Source organism: Diabrotica virgifera, chromosome 5, assembly GCF_917563875.1.
Source record: "Diabrotica virgifera virgifera chromosome 5, PGI_DIABVI_V3a".
In the NCBI taxonomy this organism is placed as follows: Eukaryota; Metazoa; Arthropoda; class Insecta; order Coleoptera; family Chrysomelidae; genus Diabrotica; species Diabrotica virgifera.
The window spans coordinates 238,418,684-238,439,953 of NC_065447.1; the positions used below are offsets into that span (position 1 = coordinate 238,418,684).

A 21,270-nucleotide genomic window follows, 5' to 3' on the forward strand; every position below is an offset into this window, starting at 1 on the left:
AAAGCCAAGTTATTTCACTGGAATTTATTATTTATCAGAAGTCGGTTTGATACAAAAAACCCTAAACACGTTTATTCGTTATCTATAACGACATGATAAAATCACCTGTTGTAAGACAGGTCCGTATTTCAGGATTTACTTAGTTTTGAATAATAAATAAAATATGTCAAATCCGACTGCCGGGACTTCTGACTACAGGAGCGCCCAAATGGAAAACACTACTAAAACTTATTCTACTGCTTTGATTGAACAACAATTTCCAACAAAAGAACAAGCCATTGTATTCCCATCCATTGAAAACCTTAAACTTCAAGATTATCTGATTTCACTAGGAAAGTTGATCGAGCCCAAAAATATCCTATTTTCCTCAAGGCTTTCTAACAACAGAGTGTGTATGTACCTTGCAAACAAAAATGTCGTTGAAAATTTCATGAATAACTATGGAGGATCCATAGAAATTAATAACCAAAAAGTCCAAGCACGCAAACTAATCACTCCATCACAAAGGCTAATTCTGTCAAACGCTTGTCCCTCCATACCGCATGCTGTATTAATTCAAGAAATTGAAAAATTGGGCCTTCAACCCATGTCTCCCATGTCATTTCTCAGGATAAGCGCCGGTTTGCCGGAATTCAACCACATTTATAGTTTTAGACGACAAATCTTTATCACACCACCGCTTGCCCCAATACCTGAATCCATATTAATGAATTATGATAACACCAACTATAGAATTTATTTTGCACAAGATTCCTTGATCTGTTTTTCATGTAAAAGGCCAGGCCACACTGCAGCAAATTGCAAAACAATCCAAGAATCAGTTTCTGAAAATTATAACCAAAACCCCCACTCCCAATCATCTTCGCAACCCATACCTTCCGAAATACTTTCAACCAACCCCTCAAAAACTCCAACCTCACAACCAATTATCAATATAGATACAACCCAGTCCACACAAAATAGCTCAAAACGCAGTTTGGATGACATTGTTACACCTCCTCTAGCGCAAGATGCTAATTCAGAAAACCAAAGTCTTGAACCATTTGTTAAACCTAATGTTGCTCCAGCTAAAAAACCAAAGAAAAGTAAGGGAAAGACTCCAACTCACGTACTCATGGAACCGACCAAGGCATTCATCTCAGAGCAAAACCCTTCATTTGTTCTTGATTTTGATCAAATATCCGATCTATTTGAAAATGTTTATGGTGCACAGGACCCAGTCAGCATCATAAAAAACTACACTAGCGAATTTGAAGCTTTAGTGAAAATGCTAACAGCAATATACCCGTATTTCAAACAAAGATCGATTAAAGCTAGATGTACAAAAATTAGAAAGAAACTATTGAAGCATTTACAGATGGCTTACTCGGATACTGAGGCATCAGAGACTGAAAGTGAGTTTTCTCAAGAATAGAGTCATGAACTTCTGTGACAATCCCAAATTTCAGTTTTATTTATTATAAATGGGCTTCTCATCAATTTTGCAGTGGAACATTAACGGTTTCTATAATAACCTTCCAATGCTCCAAATAATTCTGTCCAGACACAATCCAGATATAATTTGTCTTCAGGAGACTAATTTCAAAAATGAAAATATACAAGCTTTAAAAAAATTTAAAAATTACTGCAAAAACAGAACTAACCAAGATAAAGCCAGTGGTGGAGTAGCTATCTTTGTAAAAAAGTCAATTGAAACTACAGTAGTTCCTCTCCAAACTAATCTAGAAGCAATTTGCATTAAAGTTAACTCGAGTCCAAATATCTACGTTTGTAACTTATACTTACCTTCATCAACGCAAGTAGACTCAGAAGCATTAACTGAACTCTTACAACAAATTCCCCAACCCAGGCTTATTTTGGGCGATTTTAATGCTCACAACTTTTCATGGGGCTCTTCTACTATAAATACCAGAGGAAGATTGCTGGAAGAGATATTTGAACAGTCCAACCTTTCAGTCTTAAACGACGGCAGACCCACTAGATTTAATATACAGAACGGTGAATCTTCATGTATAGACCTTACGATATGCGAACCAGGTCTGACCCCACAGCTCACCTGGGATAGGCTGGATTTCTTGTATAACAGTGATCACTACCCAATTTTTATTCATAACAACAAAAACCAACGTGGACGGACATTTACCCCAAAATGGAATTTAAAAAAACCTAACTGGAATCTTTTTTCAAATTTAGTCGAAAGCAGTATGACCACATTTAAAAGCACCTCAAACATAGACGAGACCCTTAAGAACATTGTTACCATTATCACAGAAGCAGCAGAAAGAGCAATAGGAAAAACTTCATACATAAAACAACGCAACCCCGTCCCATGGTGGAACCATGAATGCAAAACAGCAGTTGAATCTAGCAAAAGAGCTTTTAACAAATACAAGCGCTACAAGACTCTCGAGAATAAAATTGAATATACAAAACAACGTGCAGTAGCCAAGAAGACAACTAGAAATGCCAAACGCCAGTCATGGACTCAATATGTATCAACGTTAAATGCAAACACTCCCATGACTGAAGTATGGAACAAAGTCAGAAGAATATCTGGATTAAACAGCAATCAGAATATCAAAAGCCTCGAGAGAAATGGAAAGGCAGTTACTAGTAATACTGAGATTGCTAAAATTCTTGCTAACACATACAAAAACCGATCCAGTAATATTAATTATAAAAAATCTTTCATTAATTACAAACAACATGAAGAAAATAAGAAAATTAGCATTACTCCTAACACAGATGAACCGTTAAATTTACCCATTTCTCAATTAGAGTATACGGAAGCATTATCAAATATTAAAGAAACTAGCGCTGGCCCGGACGATATTCCTAGTATTTTTATTAAACACCTTCCAGCGAGCGCTCACAAACAACTTCTAGATCTGTTTAACATTATTTGGCTTCAACACAAATTTCCTGAAAAATGGCATGAATCCATAGTAATACCTATACAAAAACCTAATAGTATTAAGACAAGTCCCGAGTCATACAGACCGATATCTTTAACATGCGCCATGTGTAAGTTACTAGAAAAGATTATTAACAATAGACTAAGATGGCACTTGGAGAGACAAGATTTGATTATTCCAGAACAAAGTGGTTTTAGAGACCAAAGGTCAACTATAGATAATATCATAGATTTGGAGAGTGACATTTCTGAAGCATTCGCACTAGGGGGTAAATGTCTAGCGGTTTTCTTTGACATATCAAGAGCTTTCGATACAGCCTGGCACGACTATATAATAAAAAAATTACATAGTTGGAACATTCAAGGTCACAGCCTATTCTTTATTAAAAATTTCCTTCAAAATAGAACTTTCAGAGTTAGGACAAATAACATAACATCAGATATAATGTATCCAGAAAATGGTATCCCTCAAGGCTCGGTTATAAGTCCTACTCTCTTCATAGTGGCAATCAATGATATCCTCAAAAACCTAAAATCGCCTGTAAAGGCACGAGTCTACGCAGATGATCTTGTAGTTTTCTGCAAAGGTAAAAATATACAAAATATATTTCGTCATACACAGAACTTTATACAAGACTTAGAAATCTGGTCACAAAAAACAGGTTTCTGTTTTTCCGCTGAAAAAACTCGCTTCATCTTGTTTTCAAAGAGAAACGTCACAAATATCCCCAACCTAAGACTATGTGATGAAAACCTAAAGCGTGCAACGTCAATTAAGTTCTTGGGCATGACATTCGAAGAAACCCTAAGCTGGAAACTTCATATAACAAATCTGATGTTATCTTGTCACAAGCGACTAAATCTTCTAAAAACTCTGGCCAATAAAGAATGGGGTGCGGATCGCCAAACACTTTTAATGTTATACAGAACATTAATCAGATCAAACTTAGATTATGGGTCTACTGTGTATTCTACAGCGGCTAAGACGCTGCTGAAAAAACTTGACAGTCTTCACAATCTCGCTTTACGTATAATATCTGGAGCTTTTCGCACAACACCAATCGAAAGTCTATATTGTGAAGTTGGAGAACCCTCCTTAGAAGACAGAAGAGTTTATTTAAGTGTAGCATACGCCGCAAAAATCAGGTGTAACTCAAAAAACCCTACTATACAAAATTGTTTTACAGAAAAGTTCCCAAATCTCTTCATAAATAAACCAAGAACGGCCAAACCCTTCTACGCAAGAATTAGAAGCTACTTAAATCAAATAAACTATGCGTTCCCAGAATGCTTTCCTTCCAAACTGTCCTCAATTCCTCCGTGGCAAATAAAGAACCCTCAGTGCCTAACACACCTCATTTCTTTCGATAAACATTCAACAAACCCACAGTTAATCAAATCCGCCTTCAATGATATACTCCGCAATTACAAGGAGTATACACAAGTATACACCGATGCATCTAAATCAAATGAAGGCACTGGTGCTGCAGTCATAACCCCAACATCAACAAATAAATACAAACTCCCTTCAGAGTACTCTATTTACTCTGCTGAATTATACGCTCTATACCAGGCCACCCTTGCTGTCAATGCGTCCAGTAATACCAAATATATCATACTCACAGACTCTCTAAGTTCGGTACAGTCAATCCAATATGTCTACCCATCTAATCCTTTGGTCATCAAAATAAAACAAGAAGTTCATACCGCTCAACTGAATGGAAAAATTATCATATTCCTCTGGATACCATCCCATATTGGAATTCAAGGAAATGAAGAGGCAGACAACGCTGCAAAAGAAGCTGCAACTAGTGATAGTGCGGAGTGTACGGAAACATTTACGAGTGCGGATGTGAAAGCGGCGGTCAAACGTAAAGTGCGGTATATGTGGGAAGAAAAGTGGAAAGTGTCATCGGCCAAGCTACGCGAAATTAAAAAATCGATAAAACCCTGGCCAACATTACCAACAAGCCGGAGAGACCAGGTAATATTAACGCGACTCCGATTGGGTCATACGCGATTAACTAATAGTCATGTTTTTTCCTACAAACAAGAACCAAGATGTGACAACTGTGAAGAAAAGTTAACAATCAAACATTTATTGGAGAATTGCGCAGCATTAACGCCAAAGCGCATATTGTACAATATACCAAACAAACTGAGTGACATTTTAGGCCTACAGTGCAATATGTCAAATTTAAAGAGGTTCTTAAGTGCAATTAACATTTTATACAATATATAAAAACACAAATGTATTAAAAATTATTGTTCACCACTATTGTTTCGCTAATAGCCAATTTGGCTGATGCGATTTTTGTTAATAAAAAAAAAAAAAAAAAAAAAGCCACATTGAATTAAATATTCTTAAAACTCTGTTTGAAACTATACAATTAGGAGTAAAGGTAACAATTGCTTGGATTAAGGGTCATTCGGGAATAAATGGCAATGAAATAGTTGACAAATTTGCTAAATCAGCTTATATAATCGGAGAAAAAATAAACAAATTTAATTCCAGCTTCAGATATTGATACTTTTAGCAGACAAAGACTTAAAAATAATTGGCAATTGCATTACAGAGAATGTAATACTGGCTCAAATTTTGCTCATTGTAACCCTAGGATATCCTCAAGAAGATGGTTTTACACAGAATATAATAGACATTTTATAAAGACCATTAATCGGCTGAGAGCAAATCATGCTCTTACTCCATCTTACATGCATAGAATCGGCTTGGCAGATACTCTCAATTGTACTTGTGGCAAAATAGGAGATCTAACACTTGTCATATTAGAATGTCATTTACAGATAAATAACATAAACGACCTTTATAAGGAATTAAAAAATTTTAAATGTTGTTTCCCAATAAACCTTAATACTTTAATATTTACAAATGATATGGAAATTCTTCATCTCATTTATAAACATGTTAAATTATGTAAGTACAAGTTGTAAACTAGGAATAATTTGTTAATTTGGTTTGAAAAAATTAAAAAGAAAAAAAAAAGAATGTGTGTGTACTTTTTACGCACGTAAGAAGTTATACTTCTATTATATGATTTAAACAAAATTAATATACTTTTTATTTATATTTTATTTAAATATTAAACTAATTTATACTTACTACTTCTCAAACATTTTTATTAAAACAGTGCCAAAAATTAAAATAATAAAAGAATAAAACACACACAAACACATTAAAAATGCCACAAATGATTTCTGAACATTAATTGTCGGAAAAATTTTTAACTATATATGTACGTACTTTCTGAAAATAAAATTATATAATAAATATACTTACAATCGTTGACTGATAAATATACTGGAAGATACGAAACTAAATGAGCGTTTATGTACGACACCAGTGGTTTTAGAAATAGATGGCGTTAGCAGCTTTCTAGGTGCGAGATTGAATTTACCTGAGACAACGATGAGACGTATTCAGGTAGCTTTGGTTATCGGAATTTGGGGTCGGTCGGGTCGATCGGATTAAAATAAAAATTATTTAATTCTTTTGATGCATTTAAATTTGAGTTATCATTCAACGATAACAATGGCAATCTTTAAAATAATTATTGGAGTGTACCTATGTATTACTTTCTAAACTCGTTTTTAAATTAGCAAGAATAATTTTGTAGTTGTAATTTGTCTTCTAATTTGAATTCTTGAAACAAATCATTAAATATTCTAAAGTTTATTTAATAATTTTATATAATATATATGTATAATAATATAATTTATTTAATAAAAAATTTATTTAACGAGAAAATACTCACTCGGTGATTTTAGATATTGTACATTTCTTATTTGCCTCATAATCTCGATAAAAAAATAGGTAGTTATTTTCGTTAATTACAGTCTCTTCTGATAATTGTATATTTTGTTTGGAGATATTGCAAACGTATTTACTTAAATGAAATTGACTTAGTAACCCGCTCGGCCACTTTAAACTCTTCGAGAGAAAAATGGTAAGGACTCATGAATGGTTGCAATCGCGATTTCCAACAATTTCTTCCAAGTTTTTTCGTGCCGTTGATATTTTCCGAGTTAGGGGGAAAATAGTGACTAAGTATAATTATTGAATTATTTATTATTAACTTGACTTCTTAAAGGTGCCGTGTATTTCTGCGTAGACGTCCACCGTGCATTGTATTGTCAGGTGAGATATTAGATAGTCACGATTACATTATTCTATTAAGAGTAATTTCATTAATATCATTTGGCGAATATTAACCAGCCATGACATCTTTTTCTAGACCTCTCTTACCCTCTATATTTCCTTCGAGTTCCAGTTGCAGACAAGTATATCGTTCTCCTCGCAATATGTCCCTAAATATGTCCATGATATTTTAAGCATTCGGTGCAGGCACCTCATTTCAAAGACTTCAAGTTTGTTAGTGGAGCTGGCCTTTATTATCCATGCTTTCATTACATACAAGAGAACAAGCCAAACGTAACACTTTAGCGTATTGTACAGTAGAAAAATGAAAGAATACCCATGAACGAACATAAAAAACACGCTGTATTTTCCTGTCACCGTGTCACACAAAAATTGGCCAGCACAGGTACATGTAATAATTATTATTACATGTACTTGCGCTGGGCAATTTTCTTTGCGACATGATGACAGGAAAATACAGCGTGTTTTATATGTTCGTTCATGGGTATTCTTTCATTTTTCCGACTGCATCTCAGGTTGAAACCCAAATTTCAGTGAACAGTCATAAGAGTTTGGACGTCGACATCCCATTGTTTATGAGAGATATTTTTCATTAAGTTGAGCGGAGTGAGTGTATATTGTCTTACCAAGATAGACGATTATCCAGTTTTATTCCCAAGAAGTTAATCAATTATGAATATTTTATTGTAAACTCTTTAGGAACTACTTATTAACTTTTGCCCTCAGAACGAATTTCGAATAAACAATACGTTCTTCAGACACAAAGATCAAGAAAAATATACATTCAAAAATACAAGAGCACACAGATCCGATATTGATTATATATTGACAAACAGAAACATCCATCATTCTCAAGTACTAGACATAAGATGTTTAAGTGCAGCTAATATCGGAAGTGATCGTAATCTAGTACTTGGAAAAATCAGAATACATCTACAAAAAAAACAGGAAAAAAGACCCTATTGAATGTGAGACAAGAATAAAGGTAAAACAGCTACAAGACTTGTCAACACGAGATTTATACCAGAGAAGACTGCAAAAAGTACTGAACGAAAACTACATAACACCAGATGAAGACATAGAAGAAATTTGGAGGAAGATTAGAGATAATATCAAAATGGCAGCAACGGACGCATTTGGAGATCGTAAGATAAGTAAACATATACGAAAGAAAAGGAGAACACCCCATGGATCTGTGAAGAAATAAAAATAAAATGCCAAAAAAAAAAGAAAATCTAGCTAGAATACAAATTCAAAAGAACGAGACAAACATATGTGAAGAATATAAAAGAGTTTGAAATGAGTTAAACTCAATAGTAAGAAGGAAGAAAACAGAACATTGGTAAGCATTTTCAAAAGAGATGAAGCACGACTTATACGGGATGCAAAAGGAAATGTGGAAAATGATAAGAGGTCAAACAGCAGAGATGAAGGAATTGATAGTAGAAGTAAAACATATTGATACAAATACATGGACAACTTACCTAGAAAACCTGTATCAAACAGCTAATCATGAAGAACTGGAAAACCAGGATTAGAATCGGATGAGCAAACAGAAATTAAAGAGGAAGATAACGAACGCCTTAAAACAGATGAAAAATCGAAAAGCACCAGGGAAAGATGGAATAGCTAATGAACTTTTAAAATACGGAGGAGAGAGACTTCACAAAGAACTGAATATCCTGATAAGTAAAATAATAAATACAGGAAGAATTCCAGAAGAATGGAGTACCACTTAGATGATAGCGTTATTTAAGAAAAGTGATAGGGCAGACCCCAGTAATTATAGAGGGATTAATTTACGGAGCACTATACTGAAACTCCCAACAAAAATACTGATGAAGAAAATAATGGCGTGCATAAATATACCAGTTGAACAACAAGGATTTAGAAGGGGAAGATCATAACGATGCAGTTTTTGTGATAAAACAAATAGCGGAGAAATCATTAGAGTATAACAAGCGAGGGTTTTTCTGTTTTATATACCTAGAGAAAGCGTTTGATAGAATACAATTAAAAGACGTGATACACCTACTATATGACAAAAATTTACCACTGGATATTATAAAACTGATAGAAAACCTTTATGTACGAAATAAAATAGAAATGAAGTCAATGGAATAATAACAGAATCCATATAGAAGCAAACACAGGAATCAAGCAAGGAGATTCACTAAGCCCTCTACTGTTAAACATAACGCTGGATGCAATGATAAAATAAGTGAAGAAAAAAGAGGGTAAAAAATGGGCGATAAAGAGATAAAAATACTCTGTTACGCTGATGACACCGTGTTAGTAGCAGAGTGCGAAGACGACCTACAAAGATTACTGCACGAATTCAACATTAGCGCAAAAGAAATGAATATGAAAATATCAGCCCAAAAACAAAAAGCTTAGTAATATCCAAAGAACCAATAAGATGCCAATTGGACTTAGACAATAAAAGTAAATACCTGGGAATTAATCTATCAGCCGACAATAATATCGAAGAAGAGGTTAAAGACTAATAATTAAAGCCAGTAGAACGGCCGGATGCCTAAACGACACAATTTGGAAAAACAAATACCTTAGAGTGGAATCAAAGGACCGAATATATAAGTCATTTGACTGAAGTTATTAGACCAGTTATGACTTACACTGCCGAAACAAGACCAGATGCAAGCAAAATACAAAGATGTCTGGATACCAACAAAATGAAGATTTTAAGAAGGATTGCTGGAAAAGGACTACGGGACAGGGTAAGAAGTGAGGAAATCAGATGCATATGTGGGGTAGACAATATAAATACCTGGGTAAAGAATAGAAAAGAAGAGTGGAATCAACACATAAGCAGGATGTCTGAATCAAGGATAATAAGAATAGCCAGGGACAAGTCACCGTTAGGCCGAAGAAGTATAGGATGCCCAAGGAAAAGATGGAATGACAATTTAGGGACAGAATGAAAGGCACCGTTGAAGAAAAACAGGCAGTACTGCCTATATAAAAGAAAAAGTAGAAGAAGAAATTTTTTAGGTAGATTTTTGGTAGTATAATGTGCTTCTTTGGAGTTTTACTGAAGATTATTGTTTTCGTTTTAGTGGGAGAAAATTCTAGGCCAGTAGTGTTTGACCAATTCTCTAATTTCTAAATGACTAGTGGGTTAAGTGATTTAGCGATGTCATTGATTGCAATAAGGAAAAGTGCAACGAGTAGACCATTGAGGAATGTCGTTTAATTGGATTTTTGAGTCTAAAAGGACGTTATCTATTCGAATAAGTTTCGTCTATATAGGAAATTACTAATAAATTTTATGTTTCCTAGAATTGACCAACTTAATAGAATTCTTATATCTAATCTCCAAATGGCACGCGTTATACAATATAATAAAAGATAGCCATAAGCCAAACATACTTTATCACATCCAAATTACCCATGAATTACAGATTCAATATCCACTAGGTTGTCTAATGTAGATGTGGACTTTCTAAATCCACTTTGTATAAGGCTAGGTAGCTATAATATCAATAAGTCTAATACTATCTAGTATCTATCAAGTGGATAAACTGATTAATTGTAGCAAGTTTTATTCCATTCAGTTTTTTGACTAAGCTAATACTTTTCGAGTTATTTGAGAGTGAATATGTTCGTTTTTTAACAAAAAAATACACGTTTTTAGACGGTTTTACGCAAATAACACAATAAGTATTTTATCGAAAAAGGTATTCAATAAAAATATACTTTATAAAAAATTAAAAAAAAATGTCTGTATAAAATCTTTATACTCAGTAGAAGCAGAGTTGTAGCTAAAAAAGTAAGTTCTTATTCGTCAAATTCCAAATCGAATATTTCAACGTGAAATAACCAAAAAATAAAGCACATTTCTTTAAAAAAGCTTTGTTTTTGTTTTTAAAAAAGTTTCTAGCATTAAAGTAAGCACGTTACCCTGAAAATAAAGTTGATCCTTTTTTGTAAAAGATAGTTTTAAAAAAGCGTGAAAATCACCCTCTAAAAGGGAACTTGCATAACATTTTTATTTCGAAAGAGATGCTATAAATTTGCTAACTCATCGCAACCTTTTTAAAGTGTTTAAAAAGCTTTGCTTTTGTTTTTAAAAATGTTTCTAGCATAAAGTAAGCACGTTACGCTGAAAATAAAGTAGGTCCTTTTTTGTAAAAATAGTTTTAAAAAAGCGTGAAAATCACCCTCTAAAAGGGAACTTGCATAAAATTTTTATTTCGAAAGAGATGCTATAAATTTGCTATAAATCACAACAGCACACGATTTAAAAAGAAAAAAAGTAGTTTGTGTTTTTCGTTTGGCCCCTCAAGACGAATAAAATCAAATTATTGTTACCGCTTCACAAGTGACTTTACTTATGTATTGTTTATCATACACATGATCTGTAAATTTCATCGTAAATTTAGTTTTACAGTATTTTTTTTATTTTGAAAAAAATGCCTTTTTTTTTAAATAACTTGTGATACGAAATATCCCAAAGTTTAAAGGTTTTGGTTTTCTGAATATTTTGTTTTTCTGTAATACAAAAATTGGTTAAGATATGGCTGTTCCGAATTTGCATATACTCGTGATTAGTGACTCATTGAAGCCCTTTTAACTACAGCCTTTCAAAAATAAGCACTATGAACCGATGAAACTTACAGATCCTCTATAATAAGCATACATACGTAAAGTAACTTATGAAGCGCTACTGATTAATTTCATTTGAGATGCTAATTAGGAGGTGATTTTTAGATATTTTTTACAAAAAAAAAAAGGATCAACTTTATTTTGTGCGCAACTTGTTTACTTCTGATACTAGAAACTCAAAAAATAAAGCTTATTTTAAACTTTTTAAAAAAGTTATGATGAGTTTTCCCCGAAAAGTTCTTAATTTTTTGGTTATTTCATGTAGAAATATTCACTTTTGAATTTGACAAATAATAAGAACCTACTTTTCATTAGCTATAACTCTACTTTTACTGGGTCTACGACTTCATAATATGTCATATTTATATAAAACATTTTTTTCACTTTTTGATAAGCTGTATTTTGGCTATGAATGTTTTTTTGGTGAAATACTTCCTTTTTTAGTTATTTGCGAAAATCCGTCTAAAAACCTACTATTTTTTGAGAAATGAATATATTCACTCGCAAATAACTCGAAAAGTATTTACTTGTGAGGTCAAGAGTAGTGAAAAAAACCCTATAGTCAATTTATATTTTCAACATTTTTGCAGAAACAAAAAAAAAATTAATACAGATTAATATGATAGTGACTGCTGCGTTAAAATTTTGAATACGGGCCACGTGAAATAACCGCGTGTTCTTGGCTAGTTCCTTGAGTAGGGGGAATTTTACACTTCCCTCTAAGGTTAGTTCCAACAAATTTAAGCTAGGCGCGCCACTATACGGGCAGGTTTTAAAGACAACAAAATAATGCATAGGGTTTCGTATCTTTCCGTATTTATCAATCAACGCTTACAATCATAAAATGTATAAAAAGAATGTATGTGTACTTTGTACGCACGTAAGAAGTTATACTTCTATTATATGATTATATTATGATTATAAACGAAATTAATATACTTTTTATTTATATTTTATTTAAATATTAAACTTATTTATACTTACTACTTCTCAAACATTTTTATTAAAACAGTGCCAAAAATTAAAATAATAAAAGAATAAAAGACACACAAACACATTAAAAATGCCACAAATGATTTCTGAACATTAATTGTCGGAAATTTTTTTAACTAAATACGTATTTTCTGAAAATAAAATTATATAATAAATATACTTACAATCATAAAATGTATAAAAAAAAATAAAAAAATAAAGTACCTGTTGCTTTAAAAACTATTTAAAAGTCACTACAATTATAAACTTTTTTGTTTCTGTCCTCACAACAATAAAACTAATATATTATACATTTGTTTACTTTCATATTGAACAATTATTTATTATTGACAGATCATTTCAACACCCAATCAGAGCCCGTATAACGACTAATACCATACTGTCGGTGTGCGCATGCGCGCAGATTAATATAAATTCACCCTCAATCTCAATCGCGCCTAAAGAAGTATAACTTCAAAAAATAAGATATAAAAAAGAACATATAATAAAATAATAACAAAAAAATACCAAAAAAAATAGAAGTAAAAAAAGTGATTACCACAAATTAAAATATACATGGTGTCCCAAAAGTAGTGGAACGGTCGAATATCTCGCGAACTAAACATCGGATCAAAGAACTGAAAAATACGTGTTCAATCATTTTCAAAAATCTATCCAATGACACCAAACACCAACCCCCACTACACCCCCTGGAGGTGGGGTGGAGGGTAACTTTAAAATCTCAAATGGAAACCCCTAGTTTTTCTTATAGATTTGGATTCGTTACGTAAAAGTAAGCAACTTTTATTCAAGACATTTTTTCAAACTGTGGATAGATGGCGCTATAATTGAGAAAAACGATTTATCCTGATACCATAGGTAAATTATAGAAACGGTCTAATATCTCGAGAAATACACTTCCAAATGAAAAACCAAAAAAAAAGATTTTTAATACTTTTCGAAAACCTATCGAATAACACTAAACATGACCCTCCAACCCACCCCCTGGAGGAGGGGTGGGGAGTAACTTTAAAATCTTAAATAGCAACCCCCACTTTTTATTACAGATTCGGATTCGTCATGAAAAATTAAGCAACATTTATTTGAAACATTTTTTAGAATTGTTGATAGATGGCGCTTTAATTGGAAAAATACGATTTATTAGCGCCATCTATCAGCAATTTTAAAAAATGTTTCGAATAAATGTAGCTTAATTTTTCATGACGAATTCGAATCTGCAATAAAAAGTGGGGGTTGCTATTTAAGATTTTAAATTTACTCCCCACCCCGTCTCCAGGGGGTGGGTTGGAGGGTAATTTTTGGTGTTTATCGATAGGTTTTCGAAAAATATTAAAATCTTGTTTTTGGTTTCTCATTTGGAAGTGTATTTCTCGAGATATTAGACCGTTTCTATAATTTACCTATGGTATCAGGATAAATCGTTTTTCCCAATTATAGCGCCATCTATCCACAGTTCGAAAAAATGTCTTGAATAAAAGTTGCTTACTTTTACGTAATGAATCCAAATCTGCAAGAAAAACTAGGGGTTTCCATTTGAGATTTCAAAGTTACCCCGCACCCCACCTCCAGGGGGTGTAGTGGGGGTTGGTGTTTGGTGTCATTGGATAGATTTCTGAAAATTATTGAACACGTATTTTTCAGTTTTTCGATCCGATGTTTAGTTCGCGAAATATTCGACCGTTCCACTACTTTTGGGACACCCTATATAATAAAAAATATAATATAATAATATATTGTATCAAAAAAAATATTGTAGTACTTACGCTATGAAATAAGAAATTTATGACTATGAATCTGTAATCAATCACAAACAAGTCTGGCTAATTGGCTCTGCCAAAGCCATTTTTCAAGCAAAAAAACCAATAATTTAATTTCTTCGTTAATTAATTTTAACATATCTGCCGGGATATTATCAGGGCCAACAGCTTTCCTGTTCTTTGCCAACTTTATAGCATACAGTACTTCTACCTTGAGTATTTCTGGTTCTTCCTCTTCACCTTTCATTTTTGTATGTATGCCAAGTTGTCATTTATCATCATTTTTCCTCTCGAGTCTTCAATTGTATGAGTTTTATTATTATAGAGGCCAGCTACTTTTTGGCTTTTTTTTAACGTGTCATGTTTGTATTCTTACTCTACCATTTCAATGCATTTATCCTCCATCCACTTTTCTGAACTGACTAAGAAAATGGATGTCATTGTTGTACTTGTACTGGTCATTAATGAATGAATGCATGATATAAATATATGATGCTTATTAATTAATTCCACATTTAATCTACCACGTCTTTATTGACCACGCTATCTCCACTGGAGGCTGCCACGAGCTCGCGATCCTTTGCAACCTGTAAAATGCAACCAATTTTACACTAGAAAGTATTATCTAAGGGGTTCGGACAAATAATCCCCGGACAATTAATGCCCGACCAAAAATCCCCACAAATTGTTTTGGGCAAATTATCCCCGCAAAAAATTACAGACAAAAAATCCCCAACAAATATTTGCTGCCGAATAGCTCTCTAAAAGTTTTCCAATCTCCATGAAACTGCTTTTCATCACAAAAATAATGATTAGCCATTATAAGCAATAATTTATTATAAGCGATAAAGATTAAGCATGAATTTTAATTTCGATTACAATTTCGAATTCCAATTCCATGCCGATAATTATAATAACGGCGTAAATTGGAATTAAAGTTTATCGAAATTTACAATTTACTCCGATATTATAAAAAATTCAGACTTGTCGCTATGATATGTAATATCTAGTAGATTATTTTTTTTTTGCATTTGAGTAATATTATATTTTTGTGTGTCCTTTACAAAAGAAACATGTTTTTCTGCATTACAATTTTTTTACAAGGGTTTCAGGACCGAAGTTATCATTACGAATAGGCAAGGTTTTGAACATAGTTATTCAAAGCAAGTGAGCAAAAGATTTAAACGAATAATTACAACATGATTCCTACAGCCTTAGCTCATTCCCCATATCTTCCACGATTTTTGAAAAAAACTCTTTTGACATGTAAAATTTGAAGTTTTCAGCATGGAATTGGAATTCGAAATTTGGTAATCGAAATTACAATTCATGCTTAATCTTGCTAATGCTAATCATTATTTTCGTACCGAAAAGCGGTTTCATGGCGATTGCTATAACTCTCATGCACTGAGGCTGAAAAACATTTGAGTCGATTGCATTCGCGGAAAAACTTTTATAGAACTATTCGGCAGTAAATATTTCTTGGGGATTTTTTCTCCGGAATTTTTTGTGGGGATATTTTGCCGAAACAAATTTATGGGGATTATTTGTGCGGGATTTATTGTGGGAATTTTTTGTCCAGGGATAATTTGTGGGGATTTTTTGTCTGGGATTATTTCTGTGGCTTGGTTCTAAAAGGGCCAATGTCAATATTTCACTTTTTTGTACAGCTTTATTTAAAATTTAATATTGACAAAACAAAACGCAAAAAATTGATTTTGGATATTTTAACACCAAGCCACAGTATGTAACTTTGTGTTAAAATGACCAATGTCAATTTTTTTGCTCTTTGTTTTGCCAATATTAAATTTTAAATAAAGCTGTACCAAAAAGTGAAATATTGACATTGGCCCTTTTAGAACCAAGCCACAGTTTTGTCATAGCTTTGTATCCAAAGGTCAACTTATAACGAGCATTACTTGTGTACTATAGCAATAATATCATATTTTTTTATTCTAATGAATAATGGCAATCGATTTTTATTATTTGCCGAAATATACAGATACATATACACTATTAAAAAAATATTTGCTGATTGAGGCACTTTTTTTCTTTATTTTCGTATTTCCTTTTTTTCAATAACTACAGTTTCCTGCTTTGCAAATGTGACTTATATGAAAATATTCTATCAAATTATAATAAAAATTTACTTTTTTTTTAATTTAATTTAAAGTAACTCATTCCGTTACCTTGCTATTCGGCTATAGTACTGCCCCTATCGGTAATGGAATATACATTAATTTGCACAAATTTTCTTACAGGACTCCTCGACCAGACTACTATGACAGTAGAGCAGCAGCACAACCCGTGATATTTAGTTCTTGTGCCGCTGCAAATACGGAAGCAGGCGCAATTCAACCAATCGATCACAATTATTCGGGAGAATTAGTTAGGGAATTTCATAGGACAAAGCAGAAACTACAAGAGGCGCTCGTGCAACGGGAAAAGGAGCGGGAAGAACTAATTAAGCAGATAAACAGTGATAATCAGAAATTTAGTGGAGACAGGTAAGTGAATCAAAGTAAAGTTCATATTACCTTGTTTCAGTGCGTCAACGATAAAATGTCGAAATATACTAACCTAGAATGACAATTGTAATTTTACCCCTTGACGTGAAAGTATGCAAGTACCGTCAACTAATAGGGCTTTTCATTCACAGTCATTTGTTTCGAGCTTCTGTCATATGTTGTATAATTCGTGTATATTAATATTATACACGGATTATACGACATTTGACAGAAGCTCGAAACAAATGGCAATCGATGAAAAGCCCTGTATATAATTTTCTGAGTTCTATGAGTAATAGAACCCACCCACCCACTTTACAATCCTGTGTGGGGATTTTAATGCAAAATTAGGCCTTAAAGAAGACGAAGCAGAGGAATCACTAGGAAATTTTGGAACTCTAGGTAGAAATGAGCGGGAAGAAACACTCTTAGGTTTTTTGCTACAGAATAACTTGTTCCAAATGAACAGTTTTTTCGTTAAAAACTACATAGAAGGTGGACGTGGCAAATTCCTGATGGTAAAACAAGAAATGAAATAGATTACATTATCAGCGACAAAAAACAGATTATCACAGACGTGAGCGTCCTTAATAAATTTACTACAGGAAGTGACCATCGAATGGTAAGAGCCACAATAAAAATAGACGTCAAAAAAGAACGAAATCGTTTGATAAAAAAGAAAACCTTGCAAGCCTGGACGCCCCCATTAAATATTGATAAATACCAACACCATATAAACGCTGCTTTGGAAAGAAATACAACTTCAGATGAAAGTATAAATAACTTAAATGAAAACATAATTAGAGTCATTGAAGAAAGTCGACGAAAAAACTGCCCAAAAAAGAAGAGAGATGAAAAAATAAGCCCAGAAACTAGAGAACTAATCAAAACGCGAAGTAAAATGAGAGGAAGCGAAAATACTGAAAAAAGTGCGTTAAGAGACATCAACAAGAAAGTGTCAAAGGAAATCAGAGAAGATCTAAGGAAGTTTAAAACTCAAAGCATCCAGAAAACCATAGAAGAAAATAAAAGTTTGAAAGTTTTACGAAGGAAATTGACCAACGGAAAATGCGAAATACATAAATTAAAAAATAAAAACAGCGAAATAACATCAAGCAGAGAAGATTTACCAAATATCGTAGAAGAATTTTATTTGGAACTATATAGGAGCCAATGGCTGAATCAAAATAATCTGAGGGAAGCGGTTTCAAAGAAAATAATAAACCAAGGCTCCGAAATACTACCAGAGATAACCACTAGTGAAATCCATCAAGCACTGAGAAAAATGAAAAATGGAAAAGCACCAGGTGAAGATGGAGTCGTAATAGAGGCCATTAAAAACGGAGGCCACATTCTTATAGGTAAAATAAAACATCTCTTCAACTTATGCCTTCATCAAAAGTCGATACCTGAAAAATGGAAAAACGCAGTAACAATACTTTTGCATAAGAAGGGAGATAAGACAGACTCAGAACATTACAGACCCATTAGCCTGCTAAACCACTTATACAAACTCTTTACAAAAGTAGTGACATCAAGAGTAGAAAAGAAGCTAGATTTTTACCAGCCAAAAAACAAGCTGGATTTCGATCAAACTTTGGGACAAACGACCATCTGCAGGCAGTAAAGTTACTAATTAGAAGTCAATAGAATATAATAAACCCCTTGTCCTAGCATTCGTGGATTTTCATAAAGCCTTTGACACGATAGAGCTGTCAGAACATCGACCATCAGAGCGGAATGCCGCTTTGACTACCGTTACAGTACACTCATCTATAATATTTATAAAGAGGCAACAATGAGTGTTAAGTTACATGATAAAACAAAACAAATAAGCATAGAACGCGGCGTAAGACAAGGCGACACACTCTCTCCAAAACTATTCATAACTGTTCTGGAATATGCCTTTAAGATGCTCAACTGGGACAATAAAGGGATCACAATAGATGGAGAAAAGCTAAATCATCTTCGTTTTGCAGGTGACATAGTCCTTATAATTGATGACCTAGGAGAAGTAAAGAAAATGCTAAATGAGTTAGACGCTACCTGCTGGAAAATAGGCCTGAAAATGAACTTTTCTAAAACTAAATTTATGACTAATCTGATTCCTAGCGGACAGCTGATTATACGTGAACAAGAAGTGGAAAAGTACATTTACTTGGGTCATGAAATTAGAATTGGCAGAGATAACCAAACATGCGAAATAAAAAGAAGGTTAACTCTGGCTTGGGCAGCCTACGGAGCTCTGAGGGACATATTTAGGAGCAGTATACCGATCGGTTTAAAAAGACAAGTGTTTGACCAATGTGTGCTGTCGGTAATGACATATGGAGCAGAGACACTGACTCTAACCAAGGCAACAGCGTCGAAAATGCGGGTTGCTCAAAGGCGCATGGAAAGATCCATGCTGGGCGTAACCCTACGGGATAAAATAAGAAATGAAGATCTCAGACAAACAACCGATATCGCAGATGTTGTAGAACGTATCACCAGGCATAAATGGAACTGGGCAGGACACGTCGCCAGGCTGAAAGATTCAAGATGGACACGAAAGCTGATGGAATGGATACCAAGATAAGATAAACGCAGTAGAGGAAGACCGCCTACACGATGGACAGATGATATCAGGCGGATTAGTAAAAACTGGCAACAATCAGCACAAAACCGTGAACTGTGGAAACAATTGGGGGAGACCTGTGTTCAGCAGTAGACGTGAATTGGTTGGATGATGATAAGTAATAATCACGATACTGAGAATTCAACAAACTACGATGCACTGAAAGAAAGGTTTGGTATAAACTTTACATAGCTTTTGATTTTTATGGTTTTCTAAGTCTATAATTAGAGTTTTCTTCTATTTTTATCTATCTTCTTAAATAAATTCTGGATAGTTTAACTATAGCTCATCATTATTATTCTTTTTGCCATTCTCCCTATGCTGAGTCGGCTTCCCTAATTGCATTTTTCTATAAGATTCTATCTTGTGTCATATCAACATCAATGCCCTTTACCGACAAGTCCTGCCTAAGCGTCTCCCCAGACCTTCTTTGGTCTTCCTCTTCTTCTTTTTCCAGGAACTCGCAGTTCAGCAATTCTTCATATTGGGTGATTAACGTCTCGGCGTTGAAAATGATCAAACCAACTTAACCTATGCTCCCTCATTTTGGCATCAATTGGTGCCACACCTAGACTTTCCTAATATACTCATTCCTAATTTTATCCTCTTTTGTTACTTCTCATCCATTTAAGCATTCTCATTTTCGCCACAACTTCATTGTAATTTTTCTGTCACAGCACACCACTCGCTTCCTTCCACTTCATCCATCCAACCCTAATTCTATTGTATGCATCTCCATCTATTTCTCCATTACTAATACCGCTCCTAGGTATTTAAAACTCTCACTTTTCACAATAATTTCACCATCCAAAGATATCATTTTATTTGTAGTAACTCTTATCTTTGAACGAACGTTCCAAATATTCCGTCTTTGTCCTACTAAGTTTTAAACCTTTTTCCTCAAGAACCTCCACTGTTCCAGTATAATAACCCTGGCCCTGATTCTAATTCATCTCGACAGTCGCAATTTCATTTCGACACCGCCATGACAGCAACTGGGGATATTAACCTTATCATGTTGAGACTGCTCAGAATTTGGGTTGGCGCTTCCGTTTCTTGGATTTTGTTGATAGTCTGGGAAAATTATCGAAATAATACCATTTTTGGGAAAAATTATTTACCAGCTATTTTATTGCTAAAATCGAATCTTAAGATTGCATATATTAGTAATATGGGGTATGACAAGTCCGCAGAAAGTGTGTTATTTTATTTATAAACAAATTAGCACTCCTAAATCTTCTTTTTTTTTCAATTAGTGGTCTGTAACTCCTATAATTTTTCCTTTGAGCCAAAAACACTCAAATAAAAATTCACCGTAATTTAGTTCTGCACAAAGTTATTTTTTTTCCGATTTCCTTCAACAAAAATTTTACTCAGAAAATCCGAGTTTTCCCAAAAAATCTGCCATTTTCAATTAAAATTTTAGGGAAGTACCTAATTATTTATCAATAATTAAATAATTGAAGACATGAAAGATTTATTATAGTAGATTATACAGAGGGGCTAAATTATGGAATAAATTCATTTCTTTAAAACGGACGATTTTGGAGCAAAATCCCGAAAGAGGTCGATTTTTATTTTTAAATTACAATTTTTTGGCATATATTTCATACTAGTGACGTCATCCATCTGAGCGTGATGACGTAATCGATAATTTTGTTAATGGGAATAGGGGTCGT

General features: G+C 33.5%; 1 protein-coding gene across 3 annotated transcripts in view; it reads left to right on the forward strand.

The window, feature by feature from the left end:
- The window catches only part of LOC114329587 (WD repeat-containing protein 47), a 313,869-nt gene that overhangs the window by 97,271 nt on the left and 195,328 nt on the right, over positions 1-21,270 (forward strand). For all 3 annotated transcript variants that reach the window (XM_028278747.2, XM_028278744.2, XM_028278745.2), the window contains exon 6: positions 16,729-16,974. In XM_028278747.2, the coding sequence (XP_028134548.2) occupies positions 16,729-16,974 (246 nt within the window). The remainder of the gene's footprint in view (positions 1-16,728; positions 16,975-21,270) is intronic.